This window comes from Eschrichtius robustus, chromosome 15 (genome assembly GCF_028021215.1).
Source record: "Eschrichtius robustus isolate mEscRob2 chromosome 15, mEscRob2.pri, whole genome shotgun sequence".
Taxonomy (NCBI): domain Eukaryota; kingdom Metazoa; phylum Chordata; class Mammalia; order Artiodactyla; family Eschrichtiidae; genus Eschrichtius; species Eschrichtius robustus.
In genome coordinates this window covers 83,263,857-83,284,689 of record NC_090838.1, presented here as the reverse complement: position 1 = coordinate 83,284,689, position 20,833 = coordinate 83,263,857, and the positions used below count along the sequence as shown (strand labels likewise).

The window sequence follows — 20,833 nt, the reverse complement described above, 5'->3', positions numbered from 1 at the left end:
AAGTCCCCTTGTGCTCCCTCGGGCTGGCTCCCAGCTGGGCTGTTCTCTGGGGGAGGTTCCGGGCCCTCGCGGACCCGAGGCTCTGCCTGTGGGAAGGGGGCTGGGCTGCAGGGGCAGCCATCATTGTCTCTGTTCAGCCAAGTGTGCGAGCAGGCGGCCCGCCAAGAGGGGCCTCTCCACTGCCCGCCTGCTGGCTGACGCACGGCCCCTCCGGCCTTCCTGCCGGCCCTGTCCTCCCCTTCATGCTTGTAACCAGCCTGGAACTCCACCAGGTGGGGCTGGCACTTGGGGGCCACGGCCAGGGCCCAGGGCCGGGCCACACACCCAAAGCGTGCACAATAAATGCCAACAGAGAAGGAGAAGTGTACGAGTGTAGGGAGAGGGGAGGGTCAGCCAGTTCCGGGCAGCTGGGGCCACCTGCAGGGTGGCAGGCCGCATCCCCTTTGCCGTGTGTGCGTGCGTGTGCGTGTGCATGTCTGTGGGCGTGTATGTAACACACTGAGCATGTGCAGGAGTCACATATGTAGGCTGTCACAGCTGGAGGGGACCTCAGAATCATTTACTTATCCACTCAAGTGTTCATTCTTTCATTTCACAAGTAATATTAGCTACCTTTTATGGGCCAGTACTATAGGATTCAAACACGGATTAAGCACAACCCTGGCCTCCAGGAGATGACCATCCTGCTCTCTGGTTCCCAGTTGGCAGTGTAGAGACACGCTGGAGACATTCCCATCCTACACCCAGGGATTCAGATACAGTAGGTCTGGGTCAGGGACACCAATAGGTATTTTTAAGACCCCTGGGCAACTCTGATGTGCAGTGGCAGTTAACAGTCACGGCAGAGTCTGGTCGTCTCATTTGATTGAGGTGGGAGCCTAGCGCCAGGTGGACGTGACTTGGCCCAGGAGCGATGCTTACAGGCTGAATGGCGGTGAGTGGGTTATTCGACCTCACTGACCTATATGCTTATTTCTAAAACCCGAATAAAAGGCAGAGGTTTGTTTGCATGGGTGCATGTGTGTGACATTTCCATGCTTCTTTGCTCTTGTAGAACTGGCATCTCCCTTTCCCCCTGGGCATGTGAGGCCTTCAGAGCCAGGTGACCGTGGCTGCCGGGTCCCCCTCTGGCCAGTGCTGCCCAGGCCCCCGTTGGCCTGGAGGCCTGGGGAGCTGGAGATGGGTTGTTGGGCTGTGGTTATGACATGTGACCAGCAGGGGGCGGGCTTGCATCTTCCAAGCCTAGGCGGCCCAGTTGTCCAGCCACAGCTGTGCTCCTGGAAGAACAGGAAGTTAGGGTGCCCCCCCGCCCCCCCCCCCACCAGAACCAGGCCCTTCCACTTCCCCAAACCCACAGTGGCCCAGCCAGGCCTCCCACCATCTGGGGAGGTCTGATCCAAGCAAAGGGTTGGGACTTTGACATCTTCCTGCAGATGGAGAGGAAGAAGTTTCTGGAGCCTTATGGGGACAGCCTAGAACTCCCTACAGAACTGTCCCAAGGAACCTACAAAAATGGAAGCCAAATGAGTCCCCAGTCCCAGTCCTGGGTATGGAACGGATCAAACCCCACGGGCCTAGACTCACCTCGTCTCCACCCTACTCTTCTTTCCCACTCAGCACTGGGTTGGTCCATATCTTCACAGGAGAAGGGGCTGGGCACAGGTTCTTGGTGAACAGCTCAGACTCCATAAGGCTGGTTGAAGTTTGCCCTCAGTTCCTCCTTTCCCACCTAGGGAGCTCAGCTAGCCAGGAGATACCCCAGATGTAACCTCTTCCTGGTCTCTCAGCATCTCTGCTCCATCTGGCTTTCTGCTGAAGACATTCATTTGTTTGTTGTTTGCCAGGCACCAGGGAGGAGTTAAGATCATTAGGGCCCGAGGCCTGGGTCCTTTCCTCTGGGGGCTCCAAGTCAGATGGAAACAAGTGGGGCGTGTCCTGCTCGGCAGGAGCTGGGCTGGAGGGTTGAGGTGGGATAGAGTGAGAGACACACGGTGGTCAGGGTGGGCCGAAGCTGGATCGTAAAGGACCTGGTGTGCAGCCCAGGAGGGTGGGTTTCCAGCAGAAGAGTGATGGGCTCATGGCTTGGGAGATGGTCTGGGAGTTTGGCTTTAAGAAGATGGAACGACTTGAGTAAGTGAGCCTAGAATAGGGTAGATTATGGCCTGGAGATGTTTTATACTATGCATGCAAATTTTCTGTAAGTCTAAAATAAAATGGGGGGGAAGAGAATGCCCTGGAACCTTGGCACAACCTGGCCATCCACATCTGGCCACATCCCCCTCCCTTCCCCCGACCCCCGAACTTGCTTGCTGCCCGTACTTAGGGGGTTTCCTGAATGCCACACTCTGCGTAAGGGCCCCTTCCCACCGCCCCCTCTGCCAACACCTTTGCCTCCAGCTATCCTGCATCTAACTGGCCCCCATCTCTACCTGTTCCCTGCCTTCTGAGGAAGCAATGCTCCCTGCATTCCTGGAACTGACCCCCCCCCCACCACCACTCGTGCCCACACCCCTCCCCCTCCCCATGTCCTGCCTACCCTGACCTCGCCCTCAGGGGTCCCGTTTGAGTTTTCAGCCTATGCTCTACCCCTTCATTATCTTTCCTCGCAAACAACTTGAAGTATCGCCATCATGAGGAAAAAGAAAAGCCTGCACTTGACAGTCTGATGCCTGTAGCCAAGATCCACGGATGTGTGGTCTTTGCCAGCCCTTTCCCACCCTCCCTGGTCCCGTTCGCACCTGGCACGTTGGCCTCCAGCCACTGCTCCCCACTGATGACCCTCAATCATCAAATCCAAAGTCTTCCCAGCTTCCTCACCTCTCAGCCACCCTCGGCCCCATCTGCCTCCTGACCTGTGGAACCTGCACGAGGCCCAGTGTGATCCGGCCAGTTTGTTAGTTTCTTGTGCTTCCGTTTGCTTCTCTATAAAATGCGGATAATAGCACTACTTACCTCACAGAGTCCTTGTGAGGATTAAGTGAAATTATGCACGTAAACAGCTCAGAACAATGCCTGGCACAGAAGGAAAGCCTGTTAGCTATTAGCACCGGCCTTGCTGGCCTTCCTCAGGCACCCTCCCGCCTCTGGACTCCGGTTTACATTCTGCCCTCAAACGTGGCGTCCTGCTCCGAGGCTGGGCCTCTGTGCTCAGCTCTCCGTCTGCCTGGACTTTGCAAGTAACAGATGTAACCTCACATGGGCTTTAGCAGAATAGGACATTGTTTGGCTCCAGTAACTGGACAGTCTGTGTCCAGGTCGGGCTCCACACTGAGCCAGGAACCTGTTTCTCTCTTGCTCCCAGGCCTAGGAGGGCAGGAGCAACCCTCACGGTACCGACGTGGCCCCAAGAGCTCCCAAGACTCCCTCTTCTTGGTACAAATCTAGCGCGCAGAGAATATCTGCTCGTTGGAAATTTCAAACTCAAGTCCAGGGTAGGGTCTCTTTGAGCAGCATACCTTGGGCCATGTGCCCACCTCTGAGCCAATCACTAGGGGCCTAAGGTAATCAGAGGCCTCCTTCCGAGATGGGGGTGGGGTGTGGAGGCAATGCCACCCAAAGGACGGAGACTGGGACCGGCTGCTGAGCAATTCGGAGTGCTAGGACTGGGAAGAGGCAAAATCCATTGCCGTCCACATGCCATCTCCTCCGTGAAGCCTTCCTTGAGTCCTTCTCGCCCCAGTATTCCCTATCACATCAAAGCCTAACTTTCTACGCCCCTCCCCTGCCCTCCCCTCCTGTCTTTCCTGTCTCTTTGCTCCCAGTAGAACATAAACCTCCCAAGGGCGGGAACAGGGCTGGTTTTTTTCCATCGTATCCCAGGGCCTGACTCCTGGTGTCGAAAAAGGTAAATCTCAAAACTTCATCCTCAAAAAAAAAAAAAAAACTTTATCCTCCCTGGGCTTCCGGTACTCCATGTTCTCCTGGTTCGTCTTCGGCTTTCTTGCATGTTCTCTTCTGTCTTCCCTCCGCTTGTCACCTCCCCCCTCCGCCCAGCCTGAACTCAGCCTTTTCCCAAGGGGGACTCTCAGAGATCTCACCTGGTTGACTACAGGGCTGTCGCTTTAGCTTCTGGGAAAAGCCTCCAAATCTAAGCTCTCAGTCCTGATCTTTGCTCTGAATTTCAGACCTGGAGTTCTGTCTGCAGGACGTGGTCCCTCAACAAATCCTCCTGGAAATGGTAAATTTCTGTACAGATGTTACTGATTACACGGGAGAGTGAACTTAGGATCATCTCCCCTAAACCTGTCCCCGGCTGACTCCCCTTTTCTATGAATGATTCTGTGACAGGTCGTCCATTGCTTTGAAAGACAACATACCAGCAGGATGAGGAGATCTGAGCCAGATGGGCCTTTGCTTCGCCTTGGGTGTCAGGTAGAAGCTTCTGATTTTCTGGATCTCTTTGTCCCCATCTGGTGTGACACAGACAGGGTTGGGGGGGAGGTACATGCACAGAGAGGCGCTGACTCCCTCACTGAGCGAATGAGGCCTGGTAAGTGACCGTGACAACCCTTTCACCTGGCCGCCGAGAGACTCCAGGCCGATGTGCAGCTCAGGTGCAGCCGCTCAGGACCCACTCTTCCACCCATTCTATACTTTCTGTGCTCCTGATGCTTTATTTCTTATTTGTATTTCACTAATTTATTGCATGCATTTCCTGTGAGCTGTCTCAGATCCTCTCTGGAACAAGGTGGGAATACATTAATATTTAAAATAAAATAAACAAAATGTCAGCTTGTGTGTGTGTCTTAGGCTGGAAATTCCTTAAGGGCAGGGACCATGTCTGTTTATATAGCACCTGGCACGGTGTCAAATGGAGGCTTGACAAATGAATTTTGATGAAGACGAGAAAGAAGCTGCCGGCACGAAGATACAGAAGTTTGGATCTCACCCTCAGGCCAGACCTCATCCAAACCCCCTTTTTGCAAGGGGTAACCTTCCTCAGGCCCCAGCCAAATTCCCACCCTGTTCCTGATCATCCAGACTCCCCATAACCAACCCCGCCCTCACCCACACTCCGCTCTCACAAATGCTCCCCTTTTTCCCCAGTCACCCCTCACTCGGGTCTTCACCCCAAAATGCCCAGCCCACCCTTCTACCCTTTCACCCCGTGCCCCAGCCCCTCAGGCCCAGGCCGGGCAGCAGCGTGTGGTGCTAGGAGATGCCACCGGCTGAGTGTTTGAGGTGCCAAGGCACGCGTAGGGACCTCCAGCCAGGCGGGGACCTGGCAGAGGGAGGGGAGGGGATAAGGTGCTTCAAACCTCCAGATGCAGCAGTTAAAAAGAGGACAGAGGCAATGATCCTTCAAATTGCCACATCTGTATAATCTGCCTTTTATTTTCTGCTTCATGAAGTTTTATTTCCCATTATTTATTCACCTCCCCTTCCTCCCCTCCCCCACCTCTGCTCCTCCTTAGCAGGCGACATGCTCAGATGGGCCCCGAGCCTTGGCCTGGGTCTCCGCCCACCCCCGCCCGGCTGCTGGGAGAAGGCACCTGCTCCCCCTCCGGTGACTCCCTCTCCTCTCCCCATCGTTGTGTTCCAGCCCCTAAATGCCCCTCCCTCCCTCCTCCAAGGAGAGCTTGGTGGAAATGTGCATGGGGGAAGGGGTCACAGAGGTGAGGCCTGTCCCCAGGGCCCCGGTCCCCGTAACCACCCCGAGCCGGAGCTTATGGCCGGGAAGAACCCAGGAGATGGAGGTGTCGAACTCACAGCCAGGTGGTGTCTCCACCCCACGTGCCATCCACCCGCCTCCTCTCCCGGGCCTCTTCCCGACCCTCTCTACCCAGGACCCTCTTCATCCTCTTTCCCTCCAGTTCTTGGACCTGTGGTCAGGGAGCTGGGCTGGCCCCAGCCTGGTGCAGGGGGTTATTGAGATGGGGAGGAGGGGGACCAGCCAGGACTGCAGGGAAGTGAGCTTTTAGAGGCCCTGAGCATCCCCCCACCCCCCCACCCCCCCCCCCGACCCCGCTCCCACTGTAGGAACAAAGATGCAGCTCAGAGAAAGACCCGGGCCATCAGGTTCTAGTTAGTCATGGGGGGCGGGGGGAGGCAGGCCCACAGTGGCTGCAGTGGGGTGAGAGGGTGGGAAAGGGCGCTTACGTTGTGAGTCTCCTCAACGTTGAGTCTTCTTGCCTAGCGCCCTCCTTAGCCCTCCGTGGGACACAGGAGCTCAGGACAATAGCCCTTTTTCAGGCCCGAGGTTGAGGGTTTGCAGTCGGTGTTCTTAGAGGCTGCTTCTTGAAGAAGCTATGGATGCTCAAGAAAGGCCTGGGAGGGGCATGAGGGATTTTGCAAATCTTACCTGAAACTGGACAGCACTTTATATCACCTCTCTTTTGGCTTTTCTCCCTTTCCCATCTTGCCCTGTACTGACTTTTATAAAAGTCTCATTTTTTTTAATAAAAGCTCTGATGTTTCTTGTTTTTATTTTGGGTGACGGTGGTGGTGGTATAAATCCTGTCCAGTTCATCTTGTTTTCTTCTAGGAGCCTATCACAGGGTCTGGCACAGAACAGGTGGTTTATGACCTGTTTCTGAATGAACGAATGAATCAATGAATGTGAGAACTATGCCTTCTCAGGCCCCAGACTGTATTAACTGTGGCGAATTCACTTCGCTCGGGTTTCTGATTTCTGTCCCAGCCTGGAATCCTCTGGAAGCCTGGCTTTAGCCCAGCCAGCTGAGGCAGGACCCCAGGGCCCTGGGTGGGTGGGTCACCAGAAGCCAATGCCCCCACCCCCGACCCCAAACAGAGACCGGATTCCACATATGGAAATATGGTGTTTGCCTGATGGAAAATTACCAGGGGAATTTGGGAGAAAGAGGGCTTCATACCTGAACCAGCCAGATGAGTCTCGTAATGCCTTTCACTGCCCAGGTGACTACTGAATCACGGTGTTACGGCTGGACATCACTCTGGCCCGAGCCACGCATTTTACGTCCAGGGAAGCTGAGGATTTCCCTGGGGTTGCCAACCGGGAGGCGACCAGGGCAGGGACACAGCCCCACACCCAGGCCTGAGCTCGGGAGCAACGCCGTCCCCCAGGGGGGTAGACAGAGGTGTTAGGATGACCATAACTAACAGCTCCAGGGACACCACAGCCTCAGCCCCTAGAATGGCCGGCGAGCAGCCCCTTCCCTCATCGTCATCATCAGCAAAGAGGGTGGCTCTGGGGAGGGCGTGACTGTACTTTCAACAAGTAAAACCTCAGTCCTCACCGCGGCCGAGAGGCCTTACCCCACTTCCTTCTTTCTTACCCTCTTCTCTTTCTCTTACTTCTTCCCTTTGATGGAGAAGTAAGTTTCCATTCAGACCGAGCTCACCCGTACTGATGAACAATGTCTTTGCCGCAGCAAGGTCCCCCGGGGAGGTGGGTGGGTGGGCTGGGGGATGCTCTCTGGGCCGGGCTCCCGGGGGTGCACTCCTCTCCCCAGGGGGTGTATGGGGGGGAACCAGCGTTGCCCACAGCTGGGGGCCTCCACTGAGGGCCCCCCAGGAGGCAGGAGCGGGACGTGAAAATCAGGGCTTGATGGCAGTGGAAGGGTGGGGTGGAGGAGGATGTGAGTTCCCAGGCCTGGGCTGTTAGTGAAGCTAACTAAGGCCCTCCTCCCTGTAAAAAGCAAACACATCTAAAACAAACAAAAAGATTTATTTGTAAATGAAAGCGGTTCTCATTCAAGGCCGGGCCCCCGGAGTTGGGGCAGCAGGCAGGGCTGTGTGTGTGATTGTGGGCACGCACGTGTGGGCTTGGGCTCCCGTTACACGGGGGAGGGTGCCTTGGCCGGAGAGGAGGAGGAGGGGAAGTGGGAAGTCTCAGAGGAGGGGGGACCGGGAGGCGCGGCGGGGGGAAGGGTGTTGGCTTCACGCTGGTACTAGTTTGATTTATCCCTAATGAGTTCTCAGCACATGGCTGCTCCCGGCTCACTCCGGGGGCCAGCGCGGCCTCCCGTGGGCCCCAGCCCGCCCCCGACTCCACAACAGACGCCACTCACTCAGAAAAGAGCCAATTTCCACACTGCACAGTCTGCTTCACTCAAGGGGAAATCACATTTCCCTGGGAGAGCCGGAGGCAGCGCTTCACTCCCCAGCCTGGCCGGCTGCCACCGGGTACAGATGCGGAGGAGCTGGGCCCTGACCTGCCTTCTCCCCCAAAACAAAGCCCCACTTCCCCCAGCCCTCGCCCCAAATCTCAGGGCAGCCTCTCAGCAGCTGGGGCTTAGCCTTTGCCGCTCAGCGAGAGAAGGAGGAAGGGTGACGTCCAGGGGCGGATGCTGCCGGGGCCGGGACCGGCCTTGCCTGCTTCCTCCAGCTTTGTCCAGGAAGCCAGGCACCTGGTTTGGTTTGAGGGGCTTAGAGATGTGGCGGTGGGCTTGCTGGTGGTGTGGGTGGGTGCATGCGCTCGAGCAGGGAGGAGTAGGGAATCGGGATCTGCCATCAGGAGATAAGGACCTCCAGCATCCGTGTCCCGAGAGCCCCCAAGAGCCAGAGGAAGAGAATAAAGTAATGAGAAGAGTAAGAAACCAGAAGGGATGGAAGGAGGGAGAAGTGCTTCCAGCCTTTCCTGAGCAGACACGGGGAAACTCTAAGTACTCCCGAACACTCACCGGAGACACAAAGGTCTCTCAAAGGAATAATTGCTTCGGACTCAGCAGAAGAGGGAGTGGAATAAGAAATTAAAAGAGGTGGGAATGGACTTGAGGACACGGGGAGGGGGAAGGGTAAGCTGGGACGAAGTGAGAGAGTGGCATGGACATATATACACCACCAAACGTAAAATAGATAGCTAGTGGGAAGCAGCCGCATAGCACAGGGAGATCAGCTCGGTGCTTTGTGACCACCTAGAGGGGTGGGATAGGGAGGGTGGGAGGGAGGGAGACGCAAGAGGGAAGAGATATGGGAACATATGTATATGTATAACTGATTCACTTTGTTATAAAGCAGAAACTAACACAGCATTGTAAAGCAATTATACTCCAATAAAGATGTTAAAAAAAAAAAAAAAAGAGGTGGGAAAAGGAAAGAGAAAGGAGCGAGGGAGAGAGAGGAGGCGGCCTTTGTGGGCCGGGATGCTTTCATCACAATCACAGAGGCAGGTAGCAGGCTGGGTCACTCCCTGTCTGCGGGTGTCACACAAACTGAGGCAGAGGAACAATCAGACCCCTGCGGTGGGAATGCTTTATGACCCTAAAAGTTGGAGGAGGGGTGGCCTGGGGGGATATTAAGGGTCAAGGATGGAGGCTCCCCCAGCACTCTCCTCCAGCCCCAGTGCTCCTTCCCGACCTGCAGGCTGACCTCTGGGCCTTTTATCCAGGACTATTCCCCAAGTTGGGAGTGTGTGGCAGTGCCCCAGGCGGCGACATAACTCTGTCCCTCCCTACAAAGTGATGGGAGCCTGAGGTCTCTGTAGAAGCCTGGCCACATCCAGCTATTCAAGGACTTAGATTGGGATGCAGATTTGGCCTTAGATCAGGGGTCGGGCTGTGGCCCCAGCTCCTCTGAATGACCTTGAAAGATCAAGTCATCTCTTGCTCTCAGTTTCCCCAAGGGCAAAATGGGGCCGATGTTCAGAATTGGAGACACAAACGGATGTGAATGAGTTTTGAAAACAGACAGAAACTAAGCCTATGGGAGAAGGGTTATTCTAACTTCTGAGGACGGGGGAGTTCAGGGAGGGCCAGGGAGGGAGCCCCAATCCTCCCTGAAGCTCAGGGCACTGACTCGGGACCCCGAGGTCTCCAGCCCCCTTGTCCTGTGCCCACCCCCAAAGGACGAGCCTTCGGAAGACTCTGGTGGCAAAAGTTGGGAGTATTTGGGGAGGGGGCCAGGAGGATGGTGAGGGCAGCAGGAGAGGGGAAACCTTCGCAAGCCCCTCACCTTCTCTGGCCTCCTACTTCCCCATCTGTAGACTGTGGCCACGCTCTCCTCTCACCTGAGATTGTTGTGAGGGTTGAGCGTGTGTCTGGCACACGACGGGCAGAAGGTACGTGTTTTTTAGTAACAACCAATGCCAAGAATATTGGCGAAGAGACAGGAGGGGCTGGCCTTGGAGCAGGACCCCCAGCTGCCCCTGCCTCCCCCCGCCGCAGGCCATGGGGTAGGGGCCAGAGGGTCACAGCAGCTCCAATCCACCTTAGAAAGATGGGTTCTGCCCCACCTGGTGGGCCCAGGTAGGGTTCTAGCTGCTCTGTGTCTCCCAGCAGGAAACCCACCACCGTGCAGGGGCTGCCTGGCCCACACAGACCGCTGAGCTCCAGGCACCCTGGGCTCTCCTGGCCGATGCTAGGAGGGCAGGGGACACTGGAGGAGGAATGGTGAGGATGACAGACCAGGGAGAAGGGCCTGGAAAGCTGAGGAAGACTCTCCTCACAGGCAGTGAGAGGGATGGTTCCAGGGTGCAATGGGGGTGGGGCGTGGCGGGGTGGGTGAGGCGGGGCCCTCGCTGCCCTGGGAACGCCTCGGGCCCAGGCTTCGTCCCCAATTCTCCTGCCAACACACGCACTACTCTCATATGCCTTCAGAAAAACCAGGGCCCAACACCTGTCCTCCCATCCTTCCCCTCGTACTCCTTCTTCACCACGACCCCGTCAGGTACCTCGCCAACTTGTCCCAACACCACCCCTGATGTCAGGGCACCTGAGATCATCTCTCTCCCCAAGCACACAGACGCCTATATTTTCCAAGCCCCGAAGGGGGACCTGTGGTTTGACTGCGGACGGAGTGTCTGGAGCGCTACTGGCCAGGACCTGCTGCACCTGGGCCATGCCACACACTCACCGACACCTGCTCTGAGCAGCGAGTCCTCGGGGGTTCAGCGCATCTCCGAGAAGGAAGGGGAGAGCTGAACCACGGTCAGCCAGCAAAAGCGCAGCCCAGGTCCCTTTGTCATTCAGGCCTTGGAGAGGCTGCCAGGGCACCAGTGTCCCCAGAAAGGGTTTGGCTGTGAATACGAAGGATCGCTCTGCAGGCTCTGGTGGGGCACCATCCATCTCAAGGTGATTCCTGGGTGGGGACTGTCTTAGGGCTCTCAGGAACCCAGAGGTTCGGGATCATGAAGAGCCTCAGATATAATGGGATGCAGTCCTGCCACCATTGCTCGTGGCTGGAGGAAAATCCTGTTATTGAAAACTAAGCCTCATCTCAGATCCGCTCAGAAGTCATGGGGACTGGTCTTCTTTGTTGGGGGGGGGGGTTTCACTCTGTCTATGCCATCCTCAGCGAGCATTCCTCGCCTCTCCTTTGGGAGGACCAGGGAGGTCAGAGGCCCATCTCTCAGCCGCTGCCCTCCCAGCCTGGGAGCCCCTGGTTGGGGTACTAGTGGGGGTGAGGAAGCCCCTCCTCCACCTGACTCAAGCTCAGCTGTTATCTGCCCAGCTGTGGGCATTAATCTGGGCATCCTGCCCCCGGCTCCAGCTGGGTCCCTCATGGAGAGGGTCCACGCAAACACCAGGCAGCTGCTGGTGGGCCAGGCACCCTCTTGGGGTCAGAGACCTGGCAGTCACCATTGTGACTTATTCTCTAAAATTTCACAGAAGGGGGTTGTCCTAAGTCCTTATAGTAGCTCCCTCACCCCTTCCTGGCCTCAGCTTCTTGACTGCACAGTCTTGCCAAATACTTAGGAACCAAACCAAAAAAAATTAAACTCTCGGTGGCAGTCTCAGAACCTCCCTTGGGTCTAGAACCCCCTGGCATCCCTGATGACAGCCCTGTGCTGTTGGGTGAAAGTGCTGGACTTATGGTAAGAGGACTTGATTGAATCTACTACTTCCTGCCTTGGGCAAGTTATTTCATTTTTTTTCTGAGCCTCAGTTTCTCCATATGTAAAATAGGGCAAATGGCAGCTTAATTTATGTGAGGCCCCCAGCCAGCAGAGCCCAGTAACTGTCTTCTCCCTTCCCTCCTCTCACACTTCAGGGATCCTAAGAGCTGTTTATGTGGGCTCCAGCGTAGAGCTTGTTCCCGGATCTGCCACCAACCTTCCTGGCTGATTCTCTGGCTTCCTGTTAATAACAACAGCAACTACCTGTGGGGAGTCTGTGATTGGCCAGGCACTGCGCCACGTGCTTATTTTATGCTCGCATTTACTCAGAGTTGGCACAATCAAAGCTTGGGATACGTGATTTGCCCGGTGCTGAACATCTCTTTGGGGCAGAGGGCGAATGCTAAGTCAGGGGCTCTCTCTCTTGGGCATTCGTGGTCCTTTCAATGCCCGGCCCCAAAGTGAGTTCGCTGGCCACTGGGCTCTGAGGTTCTCTGGAGAAAACCGAGTCCTGGGGTGCCTCCTTCCCCAGCCAGACCCAAAGCTGGAGACCAAGAGTAATGGTTTATTGAGTCATGTGGCAATGGTGGGTTGTCTTTAAAAAAAAGAAAGAAGCATCAATGGGAGAAGCTCAACATGGCAGGGAGACAGTTCACTGAGAGGAAAAGGGCAGCGCGACTCAAGCAGAGCCCATTTACAGTATTTACAGTCAGGCCTGGGGAGGGGAGGGCAGGAACGGTGGGAGCCAGAGAGGAAACCGCCATGGCTGGCTTTGGGGGGGTTGTCTTAGGGTCTCTCGGGTAGCCGTGGGCTTGGCAGGGCTGTTGGGAGGGGGAGGCGGGTCCCCGGCCATTGTGCCTGGCTCTGCCCTGGGCAGGGCTGCACCCCACCCCCAGGAGCCCGGGGGCTTTGGAATGTCTGTCTCAAGCTGTAATAGGCTCAGCCAGGCTGAGGTCTGGCTGCCAAGGGGTGGTTCCATGGCGGGGAGCACCCGGGATGGAGCTCCTACGTTCACAGCAGCAGGTAAAAGGAAGGCGGATGACCACCTTGACCACCGGGTGGAGCTCCTGGTTGGCTGGACCCAGTGTTCAGCCTGTGGCCGAGAGGGAGGGGCAGGAAGAGCCAAGCAAGCTGCGCAGAGAAGGTGGTGCCTCTCAGGGCGGCGGTGCGGGAGAGCCTTCGCACCCACTGTGGCCTGTGGGCTGGACGGAAGCGCTTACAGCCCACGGCTGCTAGAGCGTGTCAGTGATGGAGCCACAAAGATGCCTCTGTGTGCCCCTGACCCCGTCGTGGGCCCCCTGTGCCATCCCTCTCAAGCCTTTGGCTGTCCCCTCTTCTCTCCCCATTTCTCCTCCAATTTTGTCTCTTTGGAATGGGACGGTTCTGTCCCCCTGGGACTCCTGCCCCTCATTAAGGAGTCCTGGAGGACAGTGTGGTCTTCTCCAATGTTGTCCGGTCTCTCATGGTTCATTAAATCAACCACACAGGAAGGGAGCCGTGATGCTGGATTTGTGGTTATTTTTCATGTAATAAATAAAGATTCCTTTGTGTGACTCTCTGGGGCCCGTCCCAGGCCGAGTCCTCCTGTTGATCAGTCGCTCCCACTGTCCCCATGGCAACTACAGATGGTCAAAGGCCGCGGCAGTGGTAGGTGGCGCGCTTGGCCTTGATGTGGAACTGTAATAATACGGGGAACCTGGACACGTTCGAAAAAAGAACAACAACACTGCTGGTCAGAAGGGGAAACTGCACCACAGCCTCTCCCTGCCTCTGCCAACCTTTAAGACAGCACAAGTTAATCATTGATCCCTCGGGCCTATCTGATCATCAAAGATTAACTCCTCCCTGGCCCTATTTCCTCCTTCTCTGGCCTCACCTTTGAGTTTCTGGCCAGAAGGAGAACAGCGGCTTCTTGCCCCTCCCCCCATGACTCCTTTGACCTTCAACACCCTTGTGTCAGGGAGAGGGCAAGAGAGAGCAGTTACATTTGGAACCCTGAAGAACCAAGTACACACGGGGAGATCACTGGGGCTTTCCCCAGCCTTGCCCAAAAGGTGCGAGGTCAGAGGATCTTCTTCTTGGGAAGCAGGGGGATTGAGTCCTGACTGGTCAAGGGGGATGCACATTTGAGGGCCTGCACTGGGCAGCTCTGCACACCTGCAGGATGGGCAGCCCGGGAAAGTTCCATGGGAAGGGCATGTCTCAAGGCCCTCAGCCTTTCCGGCTAAACTGAACAGAAGGGTGGCTTGAACTTATCTGGCAAACAGAACCCAGCTCAGCCAGCCTCCTAGTCATTTCTGGAACATCAGGAGGTAACAGGAGGAGAGGGGGCGTCTTGGGAATGGACGGTCCTGCCAGGCCTGCGACGGCACCCTTGCCGTTGGCCGTACTGCACTGCGGCTTCTGTCCAGTTCAGGTTTGCTCCGAGACCCTTAAGGCCATCCCTCACGGAGACTCCAGTGGGACCCCTCACGTTCCCCATTAAGGGGCCTGGTTTCCTGAAAAGCTTCTCTACCCAGCCCAGGCCCAGGGGGAAACAGGGACTGATGAGCAGCCCCACAGCTCACTCTCTGTTCCTCGATCCCGAAGGCTGTCCATATCTCAAGCCAAATAACGGGAATGCGGTGGAACAGAGGATTTCTGTGTAAGGGCCCTGGTGCTGAATCGTGAGTATTTCTGAGTCGCTTAGATGGTTAATGCGGGCAACGGGATGGCATTGTTTGCAATCAGGGTGCTCCCCAGCAGAAGGGCAGCTGGCACTCCCGTGGGGCGCCCCTGCGACAGCGTCTGCAGCTGTGGAACTCTAAGTCCCTGAAGGCAGGGAGTCCCCCTCCAAGACTTTTCCGGAGTCCACTCACCACTGCCCTCCCAAAGCCTGAGCCCTGAATCTTACACAAAACAAAGATTTAATAGACATGGCCTTGGGATGGAGAAGAGAGAGAGTGAGGCACGGAAGTCTCTCTTCCTTCTGCCTCTTCTCCCAGGCAACCTGGTACCCTGCCTTCCCTCTACCTGCTTGGATTACAGAAAACACCTGTCTTCCTGGCCCTCCATCTAACTGGGGCCTCCCAGGTCTCAGACAACTTTTGACTCAGCCTTGCACCCCAACCCGCCCCGCAGAGCAGAGGGCCTGGGCGGCCCCAGAGGCAACTTACTCAGCAAGCTGGAGTTGGGGAAGCGCCAGGCCTCGCTGTAGGAGGAGTAGGGGGTGTGGCCATAGGCGTTGCCAGAGTATTCGCTTCCTGTGGGAGGCACACAGGTGAGAGACCCATGAGGTGGACGCACCAATGGAAGGCTGGGGATGGGGGACAAGGGTCTGCAGGGATGGGGGACCAGGGTCTACAGGGCTGGCATCGAGCAAGTCCTCCTCCATCAGTCCTTCGGGGGCCCCTCAGTCTGCATCATTTGGGGCAGTGCCTTTTCCATCAGGGACTGGAGGTACTGCCCCATCAAGATCAGCCCTCACAGGAACCCCAGGAGGTAGATGTTAGTATTGTGCCCATTTTCCAGATGAGGAAACAGAGGCTTGGGGATCTGCAGAAGCTCACACAGCTGGAGGGTTTGGTGGAATTTGGAAGCTGTGCTGTGACCAGGGCCCAGGTTCTAACCACTTCTGCTGCTGCCTGGACCTTCTGTAAAAAAGGTCTTTCCAGGAAGGGCCAATGGGAGTGAGAGGGGTTAGGGGTCATGGAAGGACTCAGTAAGGATAAGCTTTGTAGCCTCCCTAAATATGGTTTGTTAGGGAGGGGCGTGTGGTTGGTGGTGGTGGGGGGTTGCTGAGGATGAAGGGAAGGAGAGGGGAAGGCATCTGTGTCCTGGGACTTGCTCCATAGAGATGCTTGTCTCATTTCAAATCTGCCACTGCAAGCAAATTCAGTGCACGATTTACACAAAGCAAATCAGATCACCTCTTCCTGCGAGTGGATTCTTGGCTTCACCAAAGGAATTACTTATCAAAAAAATTACTTAAGAATTCCCTAAAATAACAAAGCAGACCACCACAATTACTGCTGGGGCTTGGGACGGAGCGTAAAGTTGGCAAAACACTTTCCCACACAGTAAGCCCCTTTATACTCATAACCTTCCGATGAAGTGCTCATCAGTAGCGCCAATTTATAGAAGAGGAAATTGGAGTATAGCACGAGTGAGTAGGGGGCCTGAAATCACACAGTTGGGAAATGGCAGAGCAGAAGTTGACCTGAGGGCTCTTAACTTGAAATTCCAGATCCTCCATTCATGTACTTAGCAGACGATTTCGTCCACAAAGCCAGGTTCCCGCCAACCCTGAGCTCCGGTGAATCCACACCACCTTCCAGAATCTGATCTGCTGTTGTGAGCCTCGTGCTTTCTGTGGTTCCTTCCTGATCTCCTTCCCAGAGTCTGGAACAGAGGCTCGAAGCCGCCTGGCTCTGGAGCTGGCCTGCCTGGAGCCAAATCTCCATGCTCCACTCCCTAGCTGTGCAACCTTGGACAAGTCACTGAACCCCTCTGAGCCTTGGTTTCCTCATCTGTAAAATGGGGCAGGTTATTGTCCCTATCTCATGGGGTTTTGGTGAGGATTCAATTTGATAACACACGTCAAATGCTTATGAGCACCATGCTTGGAATATAAGAAGCAGTCAAGAAATGCCAGCTTTTATGATCTTCCCATTAGGTAGGTGTTAAAATAAAGCCCAGTAGAGCCTCACACCAGTCATCCAACCAGTGTTAAAGCCTGAGCTGGGGTCAGTAGGGGCTGCTTCTCTGCCAGAGAAGAAGGCAATTGCACAGCAGGAACGGAAGCGAGGGGGAAGAGCCTGAAGCAGAGGAAGGTTACTGGGTCCTTGTCCAGGGAGTCAGCGATAGGCAGTAGTAACAGGAAGTTCCTTAGGGGCGGGGACTAAGTCTAACACAGGTCAGACTCACAACAAATACATGTATAAGAAGGGAGGGGAAAAAAAGCGAAGGGATAAATATAGGAAGGCAGAAACTAAGAAATGATCTCATCCAGGGATTTCCCTGGCGGTCCAGTGATTAAGTCTTCGCCTTCCAATGCAGGGAGTGTGGGTTTGATCCCTGGTCGGGGAGCTAGCATTCCACATGCCTCGTGGCAAAAAAACCAAAACATAAAACAGAAGCAATATTGTAACAAATTCAATAAAGACTTTAAAAATGGTCACATCAAAAAAAATTTTTTTTAATTAAAGATAGTAAAAAAAAAAAAAAAAAAAAAAAGAAATGATCTCATCCAACCATTCATTTCACAAATGAAGAATACGCTGCCCAGAGAGGGACATTTGCCCAAGGCCACATGCTCCCTTAGAGCCTGCTAGGACCCTAGCCCCCAGTACTTTTTCTTGTATTCACAATGCGACCTGTCCTGCTTACTGCTGGGTTCAGCGCACCCCGGAAGAAGCCGATTCTACGTTGGTTGCCCACGACGCCCTCGGGCTTTGATCCCACCTCACCCAATGCCAACCTCAGTGGCTCCAAAGGACAGGAAGAGAGGTGGAAAATCCAATGCGTTTGCCCTCTTGCTGTGTTACTTCTTCGTGCATTCACTCACTCACTTATTCGCTTATCCAACACACACTTACAGAGTACCTATCTGCTTCGGTCACTTAGAAGTTGGAGTAGGGTACGGGGCTCAGGAGGTGGTACACCCCCTGGGTGCAGCATCCTCCCACCATCAGATCTGTCAACCCACCTGCAGCCAAAGCAGATGAAATGTCCCTGCACCCATGAAAGGCCAACCCATCCTCTTTGCTCTGCATCCTGCCTCACTCGCCTTTCTGAGGATTTGGTCCCTACAGTTTATCCCTTCTCCTTACTCTTCATCAACGTCTCCCTTTCCAATTCATCACTCCCTTAGCCAGCATACATGCTCTGCCATCTTCTCTTTTAAAAATCCTCTTCTTACCCCACATTCCTTGCCAGCTACCAGCCCTTCTCTGCTCCATGGTCTCTGCCCTCACCTCCTCATCCCCCTCCAATCAGGCCAACGCTGATCTCTTCAAATCTCCACAACCTCTACCCCGATCACTCCAGTGGTCACTTCCGTGTCCATCACCCCCCTCAACCTCTTAGCCGACTTTGATTCAGTTCATCACTCCCTCCATGCCTTTGGGTTTCATGATGCCAATTCTCCTGGTTTGCTTCCTAACCCAAGGGCCTTTCCGACTCACTGGCCTTGCTCGTTCCTTCTCTGCTATGTCTCTGAATGTTGAAGAATCCCAGGGCTTCATTTGTGAGCCGTCTGTGATTTTCCATTCACATTCTCTTTATAGTGATCTTGTGTAATCCCTTGGCATTAAATAACAGCTTGGTACAATGGCTGAAATTTATGCCCTAGTCAGGATTCTTTTCTGACTTCAGACACACATCATGTGCCTACTGATGTATTAAACTGGTTATCTAGGCGGTGTCTCAATCCTAATATGGCCCAATAGAACTCTTGACTTCCACACGCCAAATACTCTACCTCTTCCTCTTCTAACCTCCCACATATATACTTGTCACCACCATCCATGCTGTTTCCCAAGCCCCAAACTAGGGACTCATCCTTGTTTCCCCTGTCATTGAACCCCTACAGCCAATTCACTAGTAAGTGCTGTTGGCTCTACCACCAAAATACATCCTCAGTGTCTCTGTTCTCCTCCTTCCCTGCTACCTCCATGGCCCACACCACTGTTATGTCCTGTATGAACTACTGCAACTGTCGTTCAATTGGTCAGTTGGTCTCTGTGCTTCCTCTTTTGACTGTCTACAATTTGTTTCCCCAGTGGCCTGAGTAGTTTTAAAATTCGACCCATCCACAAACAACATCTCTTCATTCTGTAGTGCTTTTCCCACTCACTCACTGTTCTTGGATAGTTCACCCTCTTTCTTTGTGTGATCATGCTAAACTAGTTCCTGCCTTGGGGCCTTTGCACTTGCTGTTCTTTTGGGCTGGGGTCGGTCTGCCCCAGTTTATCACTTGGCTGACCACTTTGAACACCTTCTCAGAGAGGCCTCTCCTGATCACCCAATCTAAAGTAGTTCCCTTCTCTCCCTGTAACTCTTTATTACATCATCCCATTTTATTGTCTTCCCAGTGCTTATCACTATCTGAAATTATCCTGTTTATTCATTCACTGACTTTTTTACTACACTTCTTTCTCCACTATTAGGCTGTCGGCTCCATAAATAGAGGGATGTGTCTTGTTCACTGCTATATCCCCAGCATCCCAAACCATAGATTCTCAACCACTATTTGTTAAGTGAAAAGTGGTGAATGGATGGTAGGATGCAAGGATGGTTGAAAGGGTGGATAACGGATAGATGAAAGAATGAATACGTGAAAAGATGTATGGAAGGATGGATAGAAGGATGGATGGATGAATGGAAAGGTGGATGGATAGATGGATGGAAGGAAGGATGGATGATGGAAGGATAGAAGAATGGATGGATGGATAGAAGGATGGATAGAAGGATGGGTAGATGGATGGGTGGATGGATGGATGGATGGAAGGAAAGATGGATGAAGGAAGGATGAATAGAAGGATGAATGATAGAAGGATGGAAGAATAGACGAGAAGAGACACGGATGTATGTAAAAATGTGTGTAAAGATGAATGGATGGAAAGATGGAGAGACGGATGGATGGATCCATCTATCGGAGCTGTGGGTGCAGCTCCAGAACTGGTTAGAGGGTCATTAACTGTATCAGTGAGACAGGAACAACAGCAACAACAATTAGAAGACACAACAAAAGATGAATGGATAAGGGAAATCTGTGCCCTGATCTGGTTCCTATGTCGCTCTCCTATAACACATGCCATTATTTCTGGTATGGTGGGAAGCAGTGTGGTGTACTACGCTAGATTTGAAAGAATGCTAGATTTGAAATCAAAAAAACTGTGTTTGAACAACCCAGCCACTTAGTATGGTTATGACCCCGAGCACACTACTTCGCTTTTCTATGCTTGTTTCCTTATCTACATAAAACTAAGATCACACCAGCTTCCCAGTCTTATGGTGAGGATTAAATGAGAAATAAACGTCTACCTATGAATGGCCAGGCACACAGAAAGTGCCTGACAAATGATCTCTTCCTTCCTTCCACAACTGATTGAAGAATGTCATTGGTATGCCTTGCTTTGAGCATTTTGTATGTACCTAGCACACAGTAGGTACTCAAAGAAGGTTTGATTTTAATGGAAGGAATCTCGCTTCAGTCAACTAGGAGATTGTAACCACTGGTAAGAGATGGACACGAATACTTTTTCTACAAAAAAATTCCTTAAGAATTCATTTGCACCATGGAGTTATTAGGAACCAGGGACGCATTTAAATAACATTTCATTTTCTGAAAACTGATTTGCATGTCACTTACTGGGAGCCCATCCACCTTGCCAGGCAAGCCCCCTCTCGGAATTCACTTTGCAGTCCATGCTGTACTTGTGTTATTATTTTTTTTTTCCACAACACCCACTCAGGGTGAGGTCTTCATGGAAACAACCTGGGGGCCTTTGATGAGAGGCCCAAGCCTTCCAGCTACCTCACAGGTCAGACTCTGGGCCCCAGGAACCCCTTGCCCTGGGCCTGCCCCCGGGAATGATTCATAATTAAGAGAAAAGCCCTGTGCTTTATGTCTCCTCCTCCTCCTCTAGGCAGGCGGCAGGGAAAGGTGGAGAGGTTGGAAGGGGAATGGGGGGGAGCCGACTGGAGCCTGGGATTTTGATTGAGAGGCCCCATTATCCACACTCTTAAAAAAATAACCAAATCTTTTCCTTTTTTATCTGGACCAATCTCATTTCACGCTCCAGAAGAGGAAGGGAGGGAGGGAGGGGGACTGGGGCCAGGAGGGAGAGAGGAGTCAGTATTCTGTATTTTCAACGCTGCATTAAGCACATCGCCAGGGCAACCAAGCAGCAACAAGTGCCAGCTCAGCGGGTTCCCAGGGAGAGCAGAGCCTCCTTCCCTCCCGCACTCCTCCCTCCCCTCCCTCTGCCCAGGAGAGCCCAGCCCACCTGCCTCGAACAGGGCACCCGAGTGGGTGGCTGGTAAAGAATAACCCCTGCCAGTGGGGGAGGGAAACAGGCCTGGGTGAATGCCTTG

The 20,833-nt window shown here is 53.9% G+C and overlaps 1 protein-coding gene across 2 annotated transcripts in view; it reads right to left on the bottom strand.

The window, feature by feature from the left end:
• Positions 1 to 12,300: 12,300 nt before the first annotated feature.
• PAX8 (paired box 8) overlaps positions 12,301 to 20,833 on the bottom strand; it is a 57,239-nt gene continuing 48,706 nt past the window's right edge. For both annotated transcript variants that reach the window (XM_068564776.1, XM_068564777.1), the window contains exons 10-11: positions 14,911 to 14,997; positions 12,301 to 13,451 (exon numbers count right to left, since the gene is read on the bottom strand). In XM_068564776.1, coding sequence (XP_068420877.1) covers positions 13,375 to 13,451; positions 14,911 to 14,997 — 164 coding nt within the window. In that variant the 3' untranslated portion in view covers positions 12,301 to 13,374. The remainder of the gene's footprint in view (positions 13,452 to 14,910; positions 14,998 to 20,833) is intronic.